Source organism: Triturus cristatus, chromosome 1_2 (genome assembly GCF_964204655.1).
Source record: "Triturus cristatus chromosome 1_2, aTriCri1.1, whole genome shotgun sequence".
NCBI lineage: Eukaryota > Metazoa > Chordata > Amphibia > Caudata > Salamandridae > Triturus > Triturus cristatus.
In genome coordinates, this window is record NC_140580.1 from 1,046,773,868 (window position 1) to 1,046,791,719 (window position 17,852).

A 17,852-nucleotide genomic window follows, 5' to 3' on the forward strand; every position below is an offset into this window, starting at 1 on the left:
CCCCCTCAGCTGGTTGGGCCCATCACGGGTGTGTATGGTGCTCCATGTCTGTCTTGCCTAATACACTGTGACCCGTGTGTCCTGTGCCAGACTCAGGCCCCAGGGTGTGGATGGTTGAAGTCAAAAGAGAACTCAGGCATGTTTAGACTTTACAACACACATGTAAGGTAATAATGCAACCAGCAGGCATCTTCTCTTCATAGTGTGATTTATTATTTGGGGGGGGGGGGATAAAGTGAGGGGCTTTCCGGGAGTTTGGAATCCAAAGTTCAGTAGGGGAGTTGGTGTCCTTGCCATTGGAAATCATCAGAGTCCATGCCACAGTCTTTGTCAACATTGGTCAGACAGTGACCAGCAGGGCCATGTGGCAGAGAATGTCTCTTGATGCTGTGATGCTGTTGCTCCAGTGGGCCAGGTGCCAGGCCAGGTGTCCTGGGAGATGGTGATGTTGCGCCGACCCTCACGGTCTTTTCCGTGGACGACCCGCCCTCCTGCGGGGACCCTCAGAAGCAGGCCGTGACGACGTCTGGGATGCTCCATCGGATGTTTCCTCCTCCTCCTCCTGCTCCCTCCCTGTGGGTGGTGATGTTCTCCGCCTTCTGGCACAGTGAGGGTCGGCCATGTTGTCGGCCATCCGACGGAGTGTATTGTGAATCCCCTGGAACACCGTCACTTGCTCAGCCTGTCTGTCCTCCATCCGTCCTTGGTGTCGCTGTAGACAGGCATGTTGCTGGGCCTGCTGGGTCTTTATCTCATCGAGGGTCCCCTTGATCTCATTGAGGGTGGACACAACCTGGGCCATGCCCGTGGTGTCCTGCCGGTATGTGTCCATGATGTTACGGACATGGGCAAATACCAGTTCCCCAGCCAACTGGTCAGGCTCGCGCCTCCGCCGTCCTCCACTCCCACCACCCCTGCCCACTTGCACCTGGCCTGCCCTTGTGGGTACATCGGGTCTCCGGGGCCCCTGAGGGGTGGCATTGGCGTTGTCGCCTGCCTCCTCCTGGGTGCCCGGGACACCGTGTCCCTCCTGGCCAGCCTGGCTGCTTTGTGGTGGTGGGGCAGGGATCCTGGGTGTCTCCTGGGATGTGGCAGGAGTGGGGGTGGTGGTTGGCACAGTTGTACCTGACGCAGGTGCTGCAGGTGGTTGGACACCAGAGGGGCCAGGTTGGTCGGGGTCGTCCACAGAGTGGTGAGAGTCGTCGCTGCCGGTGGGATCGGGCTCCCGCAGATCCGGGTCCTGTGAGTCTTCCCCCCCAGTGTTGGGGGGTGAACCACGACGTTGACCTGTGTGTGAGAGAGACAATGTTAATTTTGGTCCATGCAACATCCATGTTTCATCAGTTTCAAAGTTGGCACATTTCCTCTTGGAATTATGATCTGTCTTGCATTCCACTCACAGTGCACTTGTGCATGGGTGTGTCCCTTGGGCACCACTTTGGCCCCTTTAACTATGTGTGGCACAGTCTTACTTGCTGCGTCAAGTGTGACTGCAGTCAGCAGTGGAGTGGGCAGGTGTGGCGAGCCATGCATTGGCGCCTTCCGTGTAGCACTGTACATGTGCACATGGAGTGGATCCACACACTTATATGATGCAGGTAGCTGTCGTTGTGCTCGTGCACAGGTTGTGACATGGCCCTGTGTTTTGCCATGGAGAAGAGGGGGGGTTCTGGCACTGGCCACCCTTGGCTACATGCACGCAGTCTACCTGCTGACGAGCAGACATTCCCACACACCACACAGCTGATTTGCTCTCCCTGTGTCTCCCTCCCTCTCTGTCCCCCTCTCCCTCCCTCTCTGTCCCCCTCTCCCTCCTTCTCTGTCCCCCTCTCCCTCCTTCTCTGTCCCCCTCTCCCTCCTTCTCTGTCCCCCTTTCCCTCCCTCTCTGTCCCCCTCTCCCTCCTTCTCTGTCCCCCTCTCCCTCCTTCTCTGTCCCCCTCTCCCTCCTTCTCTGTCCCCCTTTCCCTCCCTCTCTGTCCCCCTCTCCCTCCTTCTCTGTCCCCCTCTCCCTCCCTCTCTGTCCCCCTCTCCCTCCCTCTGTGTGTCAGCCTCCTCCCTCTGTCCGTCTTCCTGTGTCTCCCTCCCTCTCTGTCCCCCTCTCCCTCCCTCTCTGTCCCCCTCTCCCTCCCTCTGTGTGTCACCCTCTGTCACCTCAGCCCAGCTTCCTAGACACACACTTTTTCCAGTCCTTTGAATGGCCCTTGGCTTGTTGATATGAGTTTGTTTCTGATCTCCAGGCACCCATTGGGTGTAGTGTCTGTGTGTGCGCTGCTGCTGTGGTGGTGTGTGCTGCCACTCTTTCACAGTGTTGGCTGTTCATTAGCTGCTGTCATGTGCAAAACAGTGCCTTCACCCCCATGTGTTGATGCAAGGCGTCCGCCATTTGCTGGCGAGTCTTTCCTGTGTGGGGACACACTGTTTGTCTGGCTGTGACCTGGGCCATATGGGCAGAGGGCATTGTTGTCTGCTTCGGAGTTGCACTATGTGAATTTTGGGGCCCACCCTCCCGCCATCCGGGTTACCGTGTCATGTGTTGGTGTCTTCTGTGGCCTGTGACTTGACATTGTCCAGCTGGGTGCATGGGGCATGGTGGCGCCAGTGGCATGTGCGTGTTCATGGAGTGTGGAGTCATGCGATAGCTTGGGGTGGTTGCGTGCCTGTTTGTGATTTTGGTTGTGGATGACGTTCCCCCCATGTGAGGTGCGTTGTTTGTGTACTCACCCGAGTCTCGGAGTCCTCCTAATCCTACGACTGCCTCCACCGGCTGTATGGCCATCACCCACTCCTCCCAGGGCTGGTAGTGTACGGGTCTGCGGGAGGGCCCTCCTCCAGTGGCGTTGGCCTGGTTGTGTTCCTCCAGCATCTTGGCTCGGACCCTCCTCCGCAGATCGTACCACCTGGATTGGCATTCCTGCCTGGTCCTTCTGGTGTCCCCAACAGCATTCACAGCATCGATGATGGTCTGCCACATGGCTGTTTCTGCTGCCATGCTGGTGTTTCTGACCAATGTTCCAAAGAGCTGTGGCTCGACTGTGAGGATTTCATCGACAAGAACCTCCAACTCTCGGTTACTGAACTTTGGATTCTTGGTAGTGGGCATGGTGAGGGGTGTGGGTGTGGATGTTGGGGGGTCTGTGGATGGTGGGGGGTGTGTGTGGATGGTTGTGGGTGTGTGGGTGTGGTTGTGCAGGTGTGTGTGTGTGTGAATGTGATGAGGGGGTGTTTGTGAAGGTGGTTGTGTGAAGGTGTGCAAGTGTAAGGTGTGGTGAAGCTTGTAGTATGGTGCTGTAGGTTGTCTGTGGTGTCTGGCAGCAGTGAGTCTGTTGCAAAGGCTCATGGTTTGTGTGTGTGGGCCCTTTTTATTGGTCCATTGGTGGGTGTGGCTGTGTTTGAAGTTTGGGTGGGTGTGTTATAAGGAGTGGTGGTGTATTGGGCCTCTGTTTGTTTTTGGCAGTTGCAGGTCAGTGAATGTGTTATTTTAGTGGTTGTTGGACATGTTTAGTGGCTTTGTGCCATTCGAATGGTGTATTCTTGTGTTGTTTTGGTTTGTCCTGGTTGTGTACGTGCATTTTGAGCGTGTGTACGGTGTGTACATGGGCCATGTGGTTGTACGGTGCTGTCCTTGTGTGTGGCTTGGTACGACTCGTACATGCGGTTGTGATGTTGGGGCCTGGGGTGCGCTCCGTACTTAGGAGGTTGTGTTGGTGGTGCGACTGGAACGTACTGGGGTGTACATAGACGGTGGTACGACACGTACAGGGGTGGGGGTACGACTCGAACGTACTGGGGTGTACATAGACGGTGGTACGACACGTACAGGGGTGGGGGTACGACTCGAACGTACAGGGGTGTGGGTACACGGGGGTACGACACGTACAGGGGTGGGGGTACGACTCGAACGTACAGGGGTGTGGGTACACGGGGGTACGACACGTACAGGGGTGGGGGTACGACTCGAACGTACAGGGGTGTACATAGACGGTGGTACGACACGTACAGGGGTGGGGGTACGACTCGAACGTACAGGGGTGTACATAGATGGTGGTACGACACGTACAGGGGTGGGGTGTGACTGGAACGTACAGGGGTGTACATAGACGGTGGTACGACACGTACAGGGGTGGGGGTGCGACTGGAACGTACTGGGGTGTACATAGACGGTACATAGACGGTGGTACGACACGTACAGGGGTGGGGGTAGGACTCGAACGTACAGGGGTGTGGGTACACGGGGGTACGACACGTACAGGGGTGGGGGTACGACTCGAACGTACAGGGGTGTGGGTACACAGGGGTACGACACGTACAGGGGTGGGGGTACGACTCGAACGTACAGGGGTGTGGGTACACGGTGGTACGACACGTACAGGGGTGGGGGTGCGACTGGAACGTACTGGGGTGTACATAGACGGTGGTACGACACGTACAGGGGTGGGGGTAGGACTCGAACGTACAGGGGTGTGGGTACACGGGGGTACGACACGTACAGGGGTGGGGGTACGACTCGAACGTACAGGGGTGTGGGTACACGGGGGTACGACACGTACAGGGGTGGGGGTACGACTCGAACGTACAGGGGTGTACATAGACGGTGGTACGACACGTACAGGGGTGGGGGTACGACTCGAACGTACAGGGGTGTACATACACGGGTGGGGGTGTACATACACGGGGGGTACGTGTCGGACGTACGGGGGCGGGGGGAGTGTTGGGCGCGTATGCGGGCACATGTCTCCATGGTTGCTATGGGAGTTCGGTGCGGACGGTGTTTTTTCCATACGGTTGTGAGATCGGACGCACGGGATGGATCGTCAGTCCTCGGTCAGACTTCACCTTTCACATTTGTACGGTAAATAGTCCGAGGACGTGTCGGACACATTTTCCGACCCGAGGACGTGTGGGAAATCATTCCCGATGCAGTTCGTATGGACTTTTTACCATGCGAATCGTGATTGCCAGTTCGTACGGCACTTGTACGATTCGTACGGTAAAAAGACCGGATACGAGTCGCACGGGGATTTTTTTTACCGGATCGTAATTGGCACCCAAAAGTTAACCTGTGTACACACTTTGTTAACTTGGCACAGAGCAGTCAGCTAAACCTAAGAGGCAATGTGTAAAGTATTTGTGCAACACAACACACAGTAACACAATGAACACACCATAAAGAGACTCCACACCGGGTTAGATTATGATTCTATAAATAAAACAAAAACGACAAAAATCCACTAAGTAGAAGTCACAATATGGATTTGTAAACAATAAAAGTGTATCTAGTGCTTAAAAGCAGTAAGTGTCTAAGGAGGTTATATAGTCATGCTGGACTGGGACATAGTCAAAATTTCAGGCCGCCAGTGAGGGAGCGCAGGCTGGCTACAAGACCCACGCTGGGCCCACTGAGCAAAGTATCTTGAACCCTGCCGCAGCACGAGATGCATCGAAGATCCCCACGCAGTGGGGATGTTGTGCCAGATTTCTCCATGCAGCTGAGGAGATGCGCTGTGTCCATTAAGCGATAATAACAAAAGCGTGTCCTTCTGATGCTAACTACCAGCTGCCTTCTTTAGGGCGGAGCAGTGATATAATTTTCTAGGATTTCTGGGGGAAGTACTACATACAAAGTATAATTCCTGATGTAATGTCTTCCACATGGATATTTTGGTGGAAGAAATTCCTCTTGAACTTTCTCCTCCATATTTAGCTCTTCCTCCAGCCATCACAGGATTTTCCATTTCAAGTCATTTCTAATTAAAGTCACATTTCTTTTTGATCAAAGACTCTTAGTAGTTTACCTTGCATCCTAGAGCTCTTGGTTCTAATCCTGTTTTTTGCCCTTGGTCAAAAACATGTGATTCTAGTCCTACCTCTACCTTTGCCTTAAATTGCAGATATGTGTAATGTGGTAATGTACTGAGGTGTAGTCTAAAAACAAATTGTAGTGTTTGTAATCTGGTTTCAACTGAACCCCTCTACATATATTAAAGTTCTATGGGCAGTACCAAATGTTTGAGATGGTCATGTTCCAATAAAAATGTCCTTTGAAAACTCTCTTTGCTCCTTAGGTTTTGACAATATGAAATACCTAACATAAATAATAATAAACTGTATAGAATACTAAATGGAATCATACGAAGCAATACTTCATATAGATTACCTAAATCACTCATTCTAAAAATTAAGCCTCTTGTAATACAAACAAAGGAAGTGGAGGTACCTCTTTTGGAATACCACAGTCCCAAGTGCCTTCATACTTGCTGCCATTGGGGAAATGTAAAGTGCCTTTCCCATGAAACATTCCATCTTTCATCTCACCTTCGTATCTTGTTTCAGTTGGGAGAGTGTATGTGCCTTTCCCCTCCATTCTGCAAAAAGAAATGTTTGATGTTTATTGCATATAAACCTGTTCAAGACTTGAAATGTACTTACATAGAAGTTCCTACAATGCCACAGAAATCCTAAATACTTTATTGTATTGTGATATCTCATTCTGAGTCATGAACAAAGAGGCTGAGAAACTACTGGCTACCCTCCATCCCAACAAATCCAAATGAGATGTAAGAAGTGATTTTAAAATTGGCATTAAATAGTAAGGAACTGGTTTCTTTGAGGTGTTAGGCTCCTTTGAGACTTAATGAGGTGTAATAACCTAGACATTTCTCAAAATATATTGTTTTTGATCATTTGCTTTATATTTCATGAATACTTCCAGATCACTGTCAGTTGGTGGATGGGAGGGGTATAGAGTAGGACTGCAGTTTCTAATGTTCAAAGTGAGGAAATTTCTAGGCCAGGCCTGCCGTTTTGTCTATCACTGTTGATTGCTTTAGAAAGGCTGATGAAATACAAGTAAAGAGAGCTCACACTTTATTGTGTCCATGTGTTGAGTGCTCCTGCCTGGCGACAGCACCGGTGCTACTTGATGTGAAAATCACCATGTTACACAAAGGCGGAGCAGCCTGAGTAGGATACTCAACCCAAAATCAACTCAAACTAGTTCTGAAGTTTGAGACAGTGGATTGAAGTCCTGTCCAGAAAATATGGTTCACTGATAGAATATCGATGCCCAAAACATACTCATACACAAATATCGATGCAAAAATATCGATGTAAAAAATATCGACATCCTATATTTAAAGTAGAAAGTACAAAAATATCTAAACAAAAATATCGATGTAAAAAATATAGATGTACAAAATATCGATTTTATTTCAATAAAAATTAATGTTAACTATATTAAAAAATAAAATTAACTTAAATTATTTATATTTAATATACCTTTTAACAAATATTATAAAATTAATTAAATGTAAAAAATATTAAAACATACATATATAAAATGTAATATATATATCTATTTCCTTTAAAACAATTAATAAACTACTAATATTAATTTATTTTATAATTTTATAAATATATAAAATTTACAAATAAATATATATTTACATACACTTATAGCCGAAAATCTAATTAAAAAACATTATATTATATTATAAATTAAAACATAAAAATATTTAATAGTCTTTAAAATTAAATTTTGCACTACATTGAGTGCAACAGTTGGGAAAGTGTTGGATAGCTGAGGGGTAAAAATTACTATTCCCACTCCAGGGGGTGCAACAGTAGGGAAAGTGTTGGATAGCGGAGAGGTAAAAATTACTAGTCACACTCCAGTGGGTGCACCAGTAGGGAAAGTGTTGGATAGCGGAGGGGTGAAACTTAATATTCCCACTCCAGTAAGTACAATAGTAAAGAAAATGTTGGATAGCGGAGAGGTAAAAATTACTATTCCCACTCCAGTGAGTGCAACAGTAGGGAAAGTGTTGGAAAGCGGAGAAGTAAAAGCTAATATTCCCACTTCAATGAGTGCAACAGTAGGGAAAGTGTTGGATAGCGGAGGGGTAAAACTTAATATTCTCACTCCAGTGATTGCAACAGTAGGGAAAATGTTGGATAGCGGAGGGGTAAACATTAATATTCCCACTCCAGTGGGTGCAACAGTAGGAAAAGTGTTGGACAGCGGAGAGGTAAAAATTACTAGTCACATTCCAATGGGTGCAACAGTAAGGAAAGTGTTGGATAGCGGATGGGTAATAATTACTATTCCCACTCCAGTGAGTGCAACAGTAGGGAAAGTATTGGATAGCGGAGGAGTAAAACTTAATATTCCCACTCCAATGTATGCAACAGTAAGGAACATGTTGGATAGCGGATGGGTAAAAATTACTATTCCAACTCCAGTGGGTGCAATAGAAGGGAAAGTGTTGTAGAGCGGAGGGGTGAAAATTACTATTCACCCTCCAGTTTGTTCAACAGTAGGTAAAGTGTTGGATAGGGGAGGGGTAAAAAATAATATTCCCACTGGAGTCAGTTCGAAATTAAAAACAAACAAATTAACAAAACAAAAGATTTTTTTTAAAAAAAAGTTTTAAATATTACAAAAGATAGAAACAGATTAGAATGTTAAAAAGATCTAACAAATCCCTATAAAGATTATTTTTAAAAAATTCAAAAGTAATGTAAAAACAAAAACACTATTTTAATAGAAAGTTTTTGATAAACAAAAATATTAATTATTACATAAATGTAATATTTTTTATTTCCTACCCTATAACACTACACAATTCACAACCCACATTTAAATGTTCTTAAAAATGTACCTCCAGAATTAAAATAATAAATTATCAAATAAACAAATATTATTCATCTAAATTGTTTTTTAAACAAATAAAAATGTATTTACTCCCCAAATGTTACCCCCTATAAACCAAAACACACACACAACATAACAATAAACACTTACCATAAATATTTATCAATTGATAAATTAATATTAATAATCAACTAATTATTCATTGATTAAACATAAATTACTTTCCACCCTCTTCCTCAATAAACACAACCCACACCTAAAAATCATTACACAATTTTCATAACTAATTTTACATTAATAAATTAATAACTTATTAATTAATGTAAAATAATTAGTTTCCCACCCTTTACCACTATAAACCCCACAACTTACATAAAACAGAATTACACAATTGCCATATTTTCGTTTTAATTAATCAGCATTAATTAACAATTATTAATTAATTATAATTAAATTACTTCTCACCCTATTCCCCTATAAACCCACATCCTGCTCCTAAATAAATGACAACATAATTGCCAATTAAATAATTAACATTTAACAGCCAATTAATAAATAATCAATAATAAATTAATTCCCACAATTAACACTAGAAAATCTAAACTAAATAAATACTAATACATAAAAACATTATAATTAATTTATTATAATTAAATTACTTCCCACCCTATTCCCCTATAAACCCACAGCCCACTCCTAAAAAAATGACACAATTAACATAATTGCCAATTAATTCATTAAAATTAAGTAACATCCAATTAATAAATAATTAATAATACATTAATTCCCACAGTTAACACTATGAAATCTAAATTAAATACTAATACATAAAAAAGAACCATTAATTTATTTATATTAAATTATTTCCCACCCTATTCCCCTATAAACCCACAACCCGCTACAGAACTTAAAAACACAAAATGTAATTAAGATAAAATTAATAACTACTACAAATTTAACATATATTAAAATACAAATAAAATTCTTATACAAAAAATAGAACACATACTTTTAAAATACATACTAAAATACATAACACTAATTAAAACATCGATATTTTAAACAACTATATTTTTGCAAATGATATTAACAACTTCGATATTTCCCAAAACAATATTTCATACCTGCAAGTTGATATTCTTGACGTCTATATTCTTCCTGTCGATATTTCTGTATCACGATATTTAAAACTCGATATTTGTGTATGGCGACATATTAAACTCGATATTCTGTCTGTGCACCAGAAAATATACGTAAAAATGGGATTCAACACACCCCGCTTTGTTTCAGACCCAAGTTCCCCTTGACCAAGCAAGGGAGAGCTCCACAGAGTACTGCAAGAGCTGCTGTGCAAACAGGGCTATTGTATACCAGGCAACCAGCTTTCCAGCGGAGAGGCGACATCCGCTGAACTCTACATTTTCTGCTGGAGAGGCTGAAGGTCTGCCTGGTGCCTAGAAGCCTACTTGCCTCCTGGGAGAGAGGGAAGGAAGGTGCCTTGCCCTGCAGGAGAGACTGTCAAGGAAAGGTCCAGCCTGTTCCTGGTGTGTGGCGCACCCATAGAAAGCAGATCTATCAAAGAATGACGCCAGGAACTACCTGTTTTGAGCAGGAGTCCCTCTGGTGCAGTTCGTACTTGAGAACTGTCCTGAAAACTGCACCAAATCAAGCATGGCTATCAGCCCCTGTGGGCAGTGATCTAGTGCTGCTGCTGCCATCACCAGAAGTTCAATAAGGCACCTTGCTGCTGTGAGCTGAATGAGCATGGGAGACCATAACTGAACCTTGCCTCTGTGAGTTTGATCAGCCAGGGAGACCATAACTACTCCTCCCTTTCTGTGAGCTTCATTGGTCTGGGAGGCTGCAACTGCTGAAGGAGCCATGCCATGGTACGGGACCAGCTGTGCTGAACTCACCCAATGGTGTGAGCAACAAAGAAAAGCTACCAGGAAGACAAAATGCTGTGGCAGGCATCCCATCATGAAGTTTCAATGCAAAAGGACAAAACATGATCCAACAGAGTTGAGAGCAGAGACTTCACATTTTCTGCCCAAAGTAAATCATAGGCAAGAACAGGTGAATGAGTTATATTCAAATGACATAATTCTGCTTCATGGAATTTCTGATTTATAAAGTACATTTCCTGGATCTTGTGCTGTCAGATTTCAACAAGAGTCCAGCGGTTTTCTTGCACTATGGAATGGCACTCAATATGCAGTGGATGAAAATGTCCTTTCTGTAAAGTTTCTCCCAAATTTAGAATAGAACTCAGCAAGTCCTCTGATGACCTAACATCCTCCACCCATGTAGGAGCAGGAGAGTCTCTAATGGATTCAATGATTCCCAGCTTAGGAAAAATCCCTTTCTCATTAACTTCATGTCCAAAATATGACAATGACAACTTACATTTTCCTAACTCAGCGGTTAACCCAAATGTTTTGAATTTTCCAGGACCTTATACAAATTACCATCATGAGCTTCCTAGTTCCAACCCATGATCAAAATATTACCCTGGAAGTAAACTACCAGGATGTCCTTTAGCAGTTGGTACATCAGCCTCTGAAAAACTGCAGTGGCTGATGCCAACCCAAAAGGTATTCGGACAAACCTTAATCAACCCATGAGTTTGATAAAGACAATTAAATTCCTACTCTCAAGATGGAGCATCACCTGGTGGTATGCCAAGGTCAGGTCGATAGTGGAAAACCACTTGACATCCTTAGTCATTGCTGGTAATTCACTGATCCTTGGCAAAGGGAAATTTATCAACAACAATATTTTTATTGAAATCTCTACGATTAATGCACAGCCTAATCCTCCCTTTTGCCCTCCTGGCCACCACCAACGGTGCTAACCACTCAGCACTCTCCAAACGTTAAAAAATACCCTTCATTTGCAATGTTTTCAGTTCACAAACAACTTCCTCTCTGACACTCAATGGTAAGATCCTAACCTTGTGACACTTATGAATGGCATCCTCTTTTAGCACAATTCAATGTACAAATTCTTCAACCTCCCTATTTCACCAGAGAATACGTCAGGAAAATCCTCATTCAATTTCCTTACCATAGTCTGCTCTGATTCTTCAAGTAAAAGTACTTGATCAGCACTGTTCGGATTCAATCTGATATCCAAAGCTCTTTGATCTACCCATCCCAAAACAGAGGGTCCCATGTCTTCAACATACAACTTGCTCAAAGTGTTTCTATATTTTCAATGTTTAATAGTCTGTACCCTAACATAGGAATATTCTCTCCCATGAAAGTAACACTATGGTGCCGATTAGGATCCTGGAAAAAATTTCCCCGTACGACTCGTATCCAGTCTTTTTACCGTACGAATCGTACAAGTCCCGTACAAACTGCCAAGTACGATTCGCATGGGAAAAAGTCCATACGAATCGCATTGGGAATAATTCCCCACACGTCCTCGGGTCGGAAAATGTGTCCGACACGTCCCCGGACGATTTACCATACAAATGTGAAAAGTGAAGTCCGACCGCGCAAGTACGATCCATCCCGTGCGTCCGATGTTTCACCCGTATGGAAAATGCACCGTACGGACCGAACTCCCATAGCAACCATGGAGACATGTGCCCGCATACGCGCCGAACACCCCCCCAGCCCCCGTGAGTACGTGCCGTACCCCCCCAGCCCCCGTGAGTACGCGCCGAACCCCCTGTGTACGTACACCCGTGTACGTACGAGTCGTACCCCCACCCGTGTATGTACACCCGTGTACGTACGAGTCGTACCCCCACCCGTGTATGTACGGTGCGTACCCCCAGCACATAGCGCTGGGGGTACGCACCGTACATACACGGGTGCGTTCGGCGCGTACTCATGGGGGCTGGGGGGGGGGTACGGCGCGTACCGGGCCCCCTAATCTGGTCGTTTCGCGGCCTACTTCGCTTTTCCGACACTTTTTGGGTGCCGTAAAAATATTGCCGTCCGGACTGCTGTCGGTTCGATTCGTACTTCCTGGGTCATGAAACGCTGCCTGAAAGCGTCCCGACGTCACGTCGGAGCATTCCCGGATCACATTCGTATGTATATTTTCGTCGGTCGGTGTTTTGTACGACTCGTACGGAAATGGTGTTTCCGTGCGAATCGTACTTCCATGTTTGTAATGTTTTTGTCCCGGGTACGAGTCGGACGAAGAAAACGCTCCGACCGACGGTTCGTACCCGGTTTTTCCAGGATCCTAATCGGCACTAAATTGGTCTTCCAAAACTTGCAAATTTTACCCTCCACACATCCTTATTGATGATGGTATAAGGCAAACCAGAAAAAGCTACAATAGCAATGCTTACAACCCCAATAGTCATGTTGCACACTGGTTTGTTTTTGCTTGATTTATCTAAATTTAGTACCACACATTCAGCATCAACACCATTGTCTTCAGCTGAGTTTTCAGAGACTGATCCTTCGGTAACCAGTCTTACACCCTGTGCCTCTTGCTTTTCTTCCAGCACATTTTTGCATAATGTCTCACCACCCCACAAAACAACCATTTAGCTCTGAAGGCAGGGCAACGTTTATATTTTGCAAGATAATCCTTGCTGCCACATCTAAAACAGCTCATGTTCTTATTCTGAAAAGGACCGTTTAGCTTTCTCTTTAAACCCTTCACTATCTTTCCCTTTAGTGACTCGCATTTTTGATATTTTACAAACAGACGTATTTTCTTTCTCTTTAGACTCAACATAGAAGAGGTGTTCGTGGTAATTTTAGCGCATCTTCTACGTATCTTGACCAACACAATTATATCTTTCAAAGATGATTCTCCGTTTACCCAAAGTTTTTCCTGCAAGTGTGAGTCATTGGTGTGCATGATAATCTGATCACGCATCATGCAGCACTCCAAACCAACATGAAATTGTCAGTTTCTTTAGTGCGAACACATAAGTCATCAATAGGTACAAATTTACCCTGTTTCCACTGGCAGAAATTGACTCTATCGATTGCAGAGCAAACGGTTGGGTGGTAATAATTATCAAGATCCTCTAACGCATTTAAAAATACATGTTGACCTTACCCTGACCTAGATCTCTTTTCCATTTTGTTGAATACCTGAAACCCTTCCAAACCCAAACCATGCAAAATAATTTTCTTCTTCCTAGACACTGGAAAATCTTCTGAACCTTCACCTTCTATAGGTGAAATGTGATTCAAGAAATACTCTTTCCACTCAAGCCATTTCATTTGGGGTACCCCAGGGCATGGAAGAAACCGTAAATGGTGGAGTGAGCAACAATGTTTGCGCAGACATGGTTACAAAAACAGTATACCTAAATGTATGCAAATATAACAATATTCCCCGAAACAAAATATAGCATTGAAATTAGACAGGAAATTGAGCTATATAAGATGTGCGTGTCACCGTGGTTCCTGAAATGTAACTTGCAACATTGAAGGTGAGCAAACCCTTAATGACTGTGACACTGAAACTTTCACCTGGGGGCCAGAGGGAGCCTGAGACTACCTGTCCCAGCAGTTCTTGCGGCAGGAAAGGCCGCCAACGTGTTTTCACTGTGCCTGGAGGCGCAGAAAATGGCTGCCACACTCCCACAGCTCGGGACACTTAAACTTTCACCGGGGACCAGAGGGAGCCTCATCTACCGACCCCCTGGAACCCGCGGACTTTTCGCCAACTCCATCACGGACATCATCTCCCCGCATGCCATTGCGTAAACCAACTACACCCTACTGGGAGACCTCAACTTCCACCTCGACAAACAACTGGACCCCAGCACCACATCCCTCCTGGATACCTCCACAACATTGGACTCTGGCAGATCGTGACCGAACCCACGCACTCAGCAGGACACACTCTCGACCCCCTCTTCACAACAGGAAACTCCATCACCTTCGGCCACACCACCGAATTCCCATGGACTGACCATCGATGCGTCCACTTCACCTTCAGAACACCCACCATCCACAGACACCAGAACCTGCTCCCACGAAGAAACTGGACCAGAATCACAGACGACCAGCTAACCTCATCACTCGGCAGCTCCATCCCAACCATCGCGGAAAACGACGACCCCAACACCGCAACCCGAACACTGCCCAGATGGATCTCCGACAGCGCCAACACCATAGCCCCCCTCAAGAAAAACAACAATGCCCACGCCAAGAAAGCTAGATGGTTCACCACCGAACTTTGAGAGTCCAGACGCACTTGCCACCACCTCGAAAAGGCCTGGAGGCACACCAAATCCACAGAAGCCCACAACAACTTCAGAGCTGCCACCAACGCCCACAACCAACTCATCAGATAAATGAGGAAAAAAGCGATTGAAGACAGAATCTCCACTCATGCACACAACAGCATAGAACTCTTCAACATCATGAAGGAGTTCGCCCAACCCACCAGCGAGTCCACCGACATCCCTCCCTCACAAGACCTCTGCGACAAACTCAGCATCTTTTTCCACCACAAAATCAAGAGCATCTATGACAACTTCGACGAAGACAACCAACACACTGAACCCTCACCAACCACCCACGACACCCTGAGGCCAGCGATCGACAACTGGACAGCCCTCACCACCGAAGACTCACTGAAAACGATGAAGTCAATCCACTCCGGGGCCCCCACAGACCCCTGCCCCCACCACATTTTCAACAGAGCCGCCGACACCATTGCACCCATGCTCTGCCACACCATCAACCGCACCCTGGCAACTGCCCCGATGACTGGAAACACGCTGAGATCAACCCCCTCCTGAAGAAACCCTCGGCAGACCCCACTGACCTCAAAAACTACAGACCCATCTCCCTGCTCCATTCCCAGCTAAAGTCATCGAGAAAGCCATCAACAGCCAACTCGCCACATTAATCGAAGAGCACAACATCCTCGATTTCTCCCAGTCCGGCTTCAGAAAAAACCACAGTACAGAAACCGCCCTCCTTGCCGCAACAGACGACATCCGCACCTTAATGGACAAAGGAGAAACAGCAGCCCTCATCCTCCTCGACCTCTCAGCGGCGTTCAACACAGTCTCTTACCGCACCCTAATACGCACACTCCACAAAACAGGGATTCAAGACAAGGCCCTCGACTGGATCTGCTCCTTCCTCTCCGGCAGAACGCAGTGGGTCAGACTCCCCCCTTTCCTCTCGGATGCTACACTTACCACCTGCGGAGTCCCCCAGGGGTCCTCCCTCAGCCCTACGCTCTTCAACGTCTACATGGCTCTGCTCGCCCCCTACGGACTCAACATTGTGTCATGCGTAGACACCCAACTCGTCCTCTCCCTATCCAACAAACCCAACACCGCCAGACATAACTTTCGAGAAGGCATGGAAGCCGTCGCCAAATGGATGAAAAACAGCTGCCTACAACTAAACACCAACAAAACGAAAGTACTCATCATGGGCCCAAGCCCCGACGCCTGGAACGACACCTGGTGGCCCCCTGCCCTCGGAAGCCCGCCCACCCCCACGGACCACGCACGCAACCTGGGAATCATCCTGGACTCAGAGCTCAAAATGGACCACCAGATCAACTCCGTCTCGTCCTCCTACTTCCACACCTTCCGCCTCCTACGTAAGACCTTCAAATGGATCCCCCTTGAACACAGTAAGACCGTCACTCACGCCCTGGTCACCAGCAGGCTTGACTACGGCAACGCACTCTATGCCGGAATAAACAAAAACCTCACCCGCAAGCTACAGAACATCCAAAACGGCGCCGCAAGACTGGTCCTCAACCTGCCAAGACAATGCCACATCTCCCAGCACCTGCTCACACTCCACTAGCTCCCCATCGAAGCTAGAGACACCTTCAAGATACTAAACCATGCTCATAAGGCCCTCCACGACACCGGACCAGCATACCTGAACAGCCGACTCAAATTCCACGCACCCCAAGCCCAGCTCTCCTACGCCGTGATCCCCCGCACCAGAAAGACCAGATTGGGAAGCCACTCCTTCTCCTTCCGTGCGCCAGACCCTGGAACGACCTTCCGCTCCACCTCAGACAGACAACATCGCTCCCCATCTTCGCAAGAAACCTCAAAACCTGGCTCTTCGAAAGACCCCCTCGTTGATGGACTGGAACCTGTGACCCCTAGCGCCTTGAGACCCTTACGGGTAAGTAGTCGCGCCTAACAAACACCTGGTTGATTGCGATACTCTTAACCAGAAGAGTACGCTGGATTGGTCCCCTAAACAAAAATCTGCAAGGAGACTGTATTATCATCAACTTCAGAAGCCCTATATGGGCAAGGAATGCTCTAGAAAGAGCGGCTGCACTGTGATATCATGACCTCAATATGTCCCTACTGCCCCTCGGCTTTTTTTACAGACACCTAAGGCGTACAGGCAACATGGGAGGTGTGCGGGGGCCGTCAAGCGAGAACTATGTAGAGCCAGCGCATCCTTTATACGCATTTTCAGTGTCTAACAGATTTCAAGTCCTTAGTACACTCCAAGAAAATGATAGACATTATGATGCCTGTCTACCCAGTGTGGAGGTCAGATACAATGAAGAAGGGCTGACGGGAGAAGGGTTGATGGGAGACAGAGCATCCAATGATGATACGCTGGGACTAAATATGCTTAACTCCCCTTTAAATATAATAAGCCCACCCGTAGTGCTCCCACATATATAAGTGAGGATGGTGAAAGAATATGCAAACACCTTGAAGATAATAATGAGAACTCCCCAATAAATGGCTATACAATTGCCACATGGAATGTAGCCGGAATGGCTAATAAAAAGGACTCACTAGGCTGGGTAGATTATTAATAAACACTATATAATCTGCATGGAAGAAACTTGGAGTACAGATCAAGTACATTTTGAAGGGTTTACCTCCTATGAATTGGCAGCAATACCGTCTTCTGTAGGTAGAGCAAAAGGTGGGTTGTTAATTCTCTTATCAAATAAACTCCCTGTGATGGTTAAAGGAGTGATTAAAATAGGAGATCACTCACAGATATTATGGTTGTGCTGTAAAGATGGCTGGGATGTACTCCTGGTCAATTTTTATAACAATGTTTTTGATTCAACTCGCCACTATGTAGCCCTGGAATTGGAAAAAGTGTTTAATAATCTGATCCAAGCAGTAAATACCAATTCGCCATCATGTGGGTTGGGGACTTTAATATACAAACCTGTCCATTGTCTATGACTAAAGTCTGTGGGTATAAGAGTGACGATGGGTACACTGCATACATTTTCCACATAA

At 46.3% G+C, this 17,852-nt stretch overlaps 1 protein-coding gene across 6 annotated transcripts in view; it reads right to left on the reverse strand.

The window, feature by feature from the left end:
* MORN5 (MORN repeat containing 5) overlaps positions 1-17,852 on the reverse strand; it is a 178,896-nt gene that overhangs the window by 109,555 nt on the left and 51,489 nt on the right. For all 6 annotated transcript variants that reach the window (XM_085612249.1, XM_085612278.1, XM_085612287.1 and 3 more), the window contains one exon: positions 6,215-6,362. In XM_085612249.1, coding sequence (XP_085468375.1) covers positions 6,215-6,362 — 148 coding nt within the window. The remainder of the gene's footprint in view (positions 1-6,214; positions 6,363-17,852) is intronic.